This window comes from Sinocyclocheilus anshuiensis, unplaced genomic scaffold (assembly GCF_001515605.1).
Source record: "Sinocyclocheilus anshuiensis isolate Anshui unplaced genomic scaffold, SAMN03320099.WGS_v1.1 scaffold337, whole genome shotgun sequence".
Taxonomy (NCBI): Eukaryota; Metazoa; Chordata; class Actinopteri; order Cypriniformes; family Cyprinidae; genus Sinocyclocheilus; species Sinocyclocheilus anshuiensis.
The window spans coordinates 725,616-732,928 of record NW_015537968.1 but is presented as its reverse complement, the minus strand read 5'-3'; the positions used below and the strand labels follow the sequence as shown (position 1 = coordinate 732,928).

Here is a 7,313-nt window from a genome sequence, read left to right as displayed (position 1 = left end):
ATTTTTTAATTTTTTTTTTTTTTATATATTTTTTTACATTTTACCTTATTTGTATAGTTGTATTTTATATTTAATCTGTATATCTGTATTTATGTTCTACTGTTAGTGTTATCTGTATGCACCAAGGGTCTGAGAGTAACGCAATTTCAATTCTCTGTGTGTATGTGCTGTACATGTGGAAGAATTGACAATAAAGCAGACTTGACTTGACTTGATAAGTGATATTAAGCCAATCACCTGAGCCGTAAATGCCATAAAAGCACTCCAAAAAGAAATCTGTCAATGGTAAAACATCATCTATAATATAATGAAATACTTTAATTCATGATTTATGTTACTTGGAAAAACAATTTTGCTTGACATTTCAATTGAACAGGCAGTAGCACACAGAAGCAAGCATATAGCATGCTGAGCTGAAGCATGCATGCTGAAGTGTATTCAGACTAGTTTCTCTCAGCCAAACAGGACAAAAAAGCCTTGCATGCTGCTAAATTTATCCTTGCAAATAAGAGTGTGAGTGTTGGAGTGTGCTCGATGAAACTGGTCACAAATTTTGGTGGGGGGGCAAACAGCTCTAATGCCACTTCCTGCCATGGGGTCAGTATGTGTGTGTGAGGCTGAGAGGTTACAGGCTGTCTTTATGTGCTCAGCAGAGGTCTCAAGGGCCAGAGGCAATTACTATGTGTGATACAGAGCAACTCACTCCAGAGCTAGTCTTTTTTCATGTTCATAATTTTACTCAACTAGACTTGAATGTGCATGATGACTAAAAATTTGTTTTACTTTAGTATTGTGCAAAATAATGCACTTATTTACAATGTATTTGTTTATGCTCGAAATACATACAGTGTTAACACTGTGACATTTCAGTCAGGCAGATTCAGGTTCATGTCTCCTGGCCTGAGAAAGCCTGAAGTGTGTTTCTGTAACCCTTAAACGTCCCTTTTAGATGTTTGGGGTAATCACTCTGCTTGTTCTTAAATTGTAGAGGTGAAGGGATCAAAGGTGAAAATTTGCAGGATGTACTGGATTCCTTGCTGATTAGGACTTCTTAGAGCTAATGGCTGTGCTCATACTCATTAGATCACTTCTCTCAGCGTGATCCCGAAGGCTAAGCCTGAGCCCCTTCTTAGCTTAAGCTAACCCAATTGTATAAAGAATGTTGTGAACACAATTTCTACGTAGGGGAACCCACTTGCAGAGGGTCCCCAACAGACAATTTTATGGGTTATTGCTAGGCTAAAGGCTAATAATGTCACTGAAACTACAAAGGTAATAATTCTGTTCAATTTACGGTTTAAAACCAACAGCTGTTGGTAAAAATGTATCATAACAAAAGCACAGTGACAATGTTTCAGGCAAGTTGGTGACTTATTAAAATCATAATATTAACAATACTGTACAGTATTATTTTAAAATAAAATATCTCACTGAAGAAGGCCTTGAGTTGAAACGTTTGTGTTTTGTCCTGCTGGTGATTAATGTAAAATAAAATATTAAGTGACAAAAGAGCACGGTGCAACAGCTTTGTGAAAATCCAAAATCCAAAAATAAATTAAAAGGTAATTTATACTTTATAATAAATGTAATTTTAAAAAGATATAATTTTAAGATTAAACATATAATTGTTAATATATTATAATTTTTTCACAGTTAGCCAATCAACATTTTTATTTACTGTAGCAGTTTGCCATTTTTTCCTTTTAACATTTTTTACAGTGTAACATCAAATGCATTTACTAATTTGATTTCCTAATCTGTTCCACTGTTTAATCTGCAACTAATGTATTTTCTTCTTCTTGCACCCGCTTCTCTTTTTCAGGGTGCAGGTTTCCATGCGTCAAGGAGGCAGAAGTATGGGAACGTGTTCAAGACTCACCTGCTGGGACGGCCGCTCATCCGGGTCACAGGGGCAGAGCATGTGCGTAAGGTTCTGATGGGAGAGCACAGCCTGGTCACTGTGGACTGGCCCCAAAGCACCAGCACTCTACTGGGTCCCAACAGTTTGGCCAACTCTATAGGAGACATCCACCGCAAAAGGAGAAAGGTAAGGTCCATATACGGTTGTTAACACTCAAATGTAGTCTTGTTATGTGTGGGAACCATCCTTATCTCCTAATGGATGGTTTTTGTGTGCACCATTTCCCTGCCTTGCCAATGAAAAATGTTTTGAATTTGTGAAAGGACAAAATAGAGTAAGAAGTGAGATGGAGTGAAAGAAAAAAGATAGTAGGTCAAATGGAAAAGGCTGTGCCATCCTTAGGTCCAGATTTGGAAACAGATACCCACAATGCCTTGCTCCCCTGCTCACTATTGTTACACATAACAGTCTGCTCACAATGGAGGATTATGGTCATAACTAGATTCTCCTCAAATCCAACCCATTGTTCGGGGACAAAATAGCTTTTTGTGGACCCTGGTTCTTTTCAGTCCCTTGGAGGCTTGAGTTTCACCCCACACACCTGTTCCATTGAGGGGTCAGCGGGGTGTAATCAGTCTGGTTAATCCTCCTGGTCCAGGGCCTCACGCAAACCCCCTAATGACTGCTAATTAGTCAGCCAGCCTCAGACGGACAAAGACCGCCTTATTAACCCCCCTTCAGCCAGGTTTCAATGTCTTGCTCTGCGCACTAATGTCATAAATATATTTTCATTTGTTCTTCAACCTCTCTGGAGGCATACAGCAATGTACTTTCTATATTTTAGACTGGAAAGGTATGTTCATCAACACGGCCTGTTAGAGCCTCTAAGCTCTCTGGGACGTCCTGTTCTAGGCATGACATTTGGGAAAGAATAAAATTTACTGTAAATGTCTCTTCGAAGACAATTGCTACACATATACATGTACTGGAGATACACTGAATGCAAGCATTAGATCCAAACGAGCTTGGGATATAGCTAAATAAATTATATAATTTCCTAGAAGAAAACAAATGATATTTGATTTTAACTGGCTTTGTATTAATGGAAATTCTTAATGAAAGTTCTTCCATGTCTATATCTATGTGCTGGTCACTAACAGGATGCACAACAGCTCACTGAGTAATATTAGAAGCAACTAAATCACACTTGTTGATGCAGCTATAGAGCAGAAGGCCTATCAAGCTGTGGATTTGGTGAGGTGTTGAATTTATTAGGTTGGCCAGTAGAGGGCACAGGATCTTAATTCTGCACTCACCTGCCTACACAAAGTGTTCTCGCTGTGAATGAAGGATTTTGTTTTAGTCAGCGGGGGAGAGAGAGAAAAGAGAGAGCGAGCGAGCGAGCGATTGGAAAAGTAGAGAGAAATGGAGAGAACGTGAATGGTTTGGGGGAGAGAATAAAGAGGTCTTTACATTCTGGTCAAACCAGCAGCTTTGAGCAGTTTCATATAATTTAAGACATATGGAAATTATTAGGGTGGGGGAGTTTTAAAAGGCCGTGTGTGTATGTGTGTGGAAAGTGCAGTACAAGAAGTCACGTTTTGTAATGAAGACAGGCGGCTGTTTTTTTCCCCAGTAGTGTTCAAATCGTGTATAATGGGGACTGGCATTAGTGGAGCTTGACTGACGTCTGTCTAGTGCGCAAAGACTCGCAAAAGGAAAATAGCAACCTTCAAAAAAATCCCAAACCAATAAGCAGCATAAATATGGTGTTGTATTGCATATATTAAATTATGGGTAGCTAAGAGAGATGTGTGATGCAAACATGCTTGTAGCCACTCGTTTTTCTCCACACATGTGGACCACTGTGATGTGCCAGAAAAGGATCTGATGTTAGCGATGTAGTGGAATGGACAGATAACTAGCGGTTTTATATACATGGAGAAGGACACTGAAAACCAAGTGTAAATGGGTGTGAAATAATATAAATATGACATACTAACAGCCAGTTAATCGCTTAGAGTTAGAGATGAAGTGTCTCAGAAGAACAGCACGGAAAGGAGACACAAAGAAATGGGTCTTGGCGAGAGAAAGTCAGACGGAGAGACAGGAGGAGGACACACAAGTCTCCGCACCCCTTCCCTTTACTACTGTGGAAAAAAGTGGGGCGGAGACGAGGTATTTGGAATGAGATGGCATATAAAAAGTGCTATTGTTAGTCATGGGCACTGTGGAACATGGATGTTATTTCACTAAACAAACCAGCACAACTGAGGTACATTAGAAATGCGCAGCTGCAGCCAGGAAAATCTTACCTTCGCCTTTCACCCTCACTGCTGATGCAGAGGGAACTCTCTCAGATATTCTGAGAGCGAGGTGGAGGTAGGTGTGTGGCAGTTAAAAGTACGAGAAGGTCAAAAATAGTAAGTACTTCAGAATTAATGAGAATGTTCCATGCTTTAAACTATTAGACAAATAAGCTTGGCCTTTAGCTGCTGACTATGGCTTCAGGATAATATTTTCATGAAAATTTCTTGCCTGGAGAGCACAGACTGGATTGTGATGGATGATGTGATTCATGGGCCAGCAGCATTGTGGGAAGTGTAGTCCAGCAATGCAGGTCCATAAGCCTGAGTCAAAAACAAATCATTTTTGGAACAGTGCAACTCTGTTTTCATGCAATATACAGGTGCATCTCAATAAATTAGAATGTCGTGGAAAAGTTCATTTATTTCAGTAATTCAACTCAAATTGTGAAACTCGTGTATTAAATAAATTCAATGCACACAGACTGAAGTAGTCTAAGTCTTTGGTTCTTTTAATTGTGATGATTTTGGCTCACATTTAACAAAAACCCACCAATTCACTATCTCAACAAATTAGAATATGGTGACATGCCAATCAGCTAATCAACTCAAAACACCTACAAAGGTTTCCTGAGCCTTCAAAATGGTCTCTCAGTTTGGTTCACTAGGCTACACAATCATGGGGAAGACTGCTGATCTGACAGTTGTCCAGAAGACAATCATTGACACCCTTCACAAGGAGGGTACTCCATGCCACGCCGAATTGAGGCAGTAATTAAAGCAAAAGGAGCCCCTACCAAGTATTGAGTACATGTACAGTAAATGAACATACTTTCCAGAAGGCCAACAATTCACTAAAAATGTTTTTTTTTTATTGGTCTCATGAAGTATTCAAATTTGTTGAGAATTGGTGGGTTTTTGTTAAATGTGAGCCAAAATCATCACAATTAAAAGAACCAAAGACTTAAACTACTTCAGTCTGTGTGCATTGAGTTTATTTAATACACGAGTTTCACAATTTGAGTTGAATTACTGAAATAAATGAACTTTTCCACGACATTCTAATTTATTGAGATGCACCTGTACATGTAGATACAAACTCTTAAATAATATTGCTGTCAGTCAGTGTCAAACATCTGGGCAGGTTCATGAACCTGCATGTTTTTGGAAGCAGATCCCTCCCACTGCTTTCTTGGGCCAATCAGATCACGTCCTGGGCTCTTTGGTAAAATACAGGATGAAGCTGAAGTTTTGGCACTTGCAGCTGCAAATTTATAAAATCCTCATCTGATTGCAAAACTATTTATCATGTCATATTTGTTCTCAATTGATGCAAAGACCAAAACACAGCAGACTGACTGCATTTTCAATTGTGTTTCTCAGATCTTTGCTAAAGTCTTCAGTCACGAGGCTCTGGAGAGCTACCTGCCCAAGATCCAGCAGGTCATTCAGGAGACCCTGCGGGTGTGGAGCTCCAATCCTGACCCCATCAATGTTTATCGGGAATCCCAGCGGCTCTCCTTCCACATGGCAGTGCGTGTATTACTGGGTTTCCACGTCTCTGAAGAGGAGATGCACTGTCTTTTCCGCACTTTCCAGGATTTTGTGGAGAATGTTTTTAGCCTTCCCATCGACCTGCCGTTTAGTGGTTATAGGAAGGTAAAATGTCAATATGTGTTGTCTAAATCACTTCAAAATAGAAAAAGGGATTGGATCGTCTCTGCACATTAAGTACACAGTGACAGATCAACAAATAGACTTCAACTAATACACTTTTTTGTACGTTTGCAGGGTATTTGTGCAAGAGACTCACTCCAGAAAAGCATAGAAAAAGCCATCAGAGAGAAACCTCTCCACACACAGGGGAAAGATTACACTGATGCTCTTGATGTGCTTCTAGAGAGCGCCAAGGAGAACAACACAGAGCTTACAATGCAGGAGCTCAAGGTGAGCGAAGCACCACTGATACACTACAGCTCTGTAGACAACATTTTAAGGCCTCGCAGGCGCGCTTTCCTGAGTGAAGGCTATTCCGAACAGTAGTCAGCAAAATTATAAAAAATCGTGATATGTAAAACAAACATAGTGGAAAAAACATACAGTGAATCAGTCACTGTGAAGCAAGAGAAATGTTGATTATAAATGTACAGCATAATGATACTAAAAACTATTGATAATTTTTTTCATCAGACAACACACTAATGTCAAACTCTACTGGAATCAAATGTGAGCACGTCTTGTGCACTTTGCCTACTGAGCACTATTTGTGTCGCGTGTAAGTGACTGTTAAAGACAGTTGTAGCATATGTAGGGTCTTTCAAATCAGTGATAAAGAGACTAGGTAGGTAGCTGACTAGGTAGGCAGTAGAAAGCGAGGCAGTCTGTATTAAAAAATTGAATAACCGCCTAGTCTGCATAATAGAGGAGTTCTCTTTGACACACAATGTGAAGTCTTATTGAAACTGAGATATTTTATCAGTTGTTTATGTCTATTTAATGCTGCACATTACACATCCGTAAAACTGGTCATGGTTTTCACCACACAGTCATCCTCCCAGTCTCTATTCAGTGTGAGGTCAAATTGTGATTACATATTAAAGCAAAACAGGAAGTTGACACTGTGATATTGAGAGGCTTGCAGTGACTCTCTGGCAGCACACTTTACCCACTGACTGCTCTCTTTATTTCTCTTCTCTCTCTCCTGCTCAATTCTCTAGTCACATATCCAAACCGGGATGACAGACATTTAATGACACAGATAATAGTCAATAAATGCTTCCCTGTGGACTATTGTTACCTGGTTATTCCACTCAGCTCAGATGTTTCAGCTTTTTGCTTTTGTAAGGTACATGCGTAGTCTCCTCAGACAGTGGCGGCTCCCAGGCCTGTCAACACCAATTCACTGGCAAGCATTTAAAAAAGTGAGGGAGAGAGAAGAGAGAGAGAAAAGAAACCGTCTCAGGTTACTTATGTAACCATGGTTCCCTGAGTAGGGAACGAGACACTGCGTCCTCTAGGGGTCGCTATGGGGAACGCCTCGCCGTGACCCGTGTCTGAAGCATACATTTAAAAAACACCAACTCGTTGGCCGGCGACAGCCATGACGTCACTACCGGTGCGACTATAGTATAAATAGGCGCCGGGAG

The 7,313-nt window shown here is 40.1% G+C and overlaps 1 protein-coding gene across 1 annotated transcript in view; it reads left to right on the top strand.

The window, feature by feature from the left end:
• LOC107668329 (cytochrome P450 26B1-like) overlaps positions 1-7,313 on the top strand; it is a 20,070-nt gene that overhangs the window by 7,554 nt on the left and 5,203 nt on the right. The window contains exons 2-4 of the mRNA XM_016460172.1: positions 1,823-2,047; positions 5,551-5,826; positions 5,959-6,114. Coding sequence (XP_016315658.1) covers positions 1,823-2,047; positions 5,551-5,826; positions 5,959-6,114 — 657 coding nt within the window. The remainder of the gene's footprint in view (positions 1-1,822; positions 2,048-5,550; positions 5,827-5,958; positions 6,115-7,313) is intronic.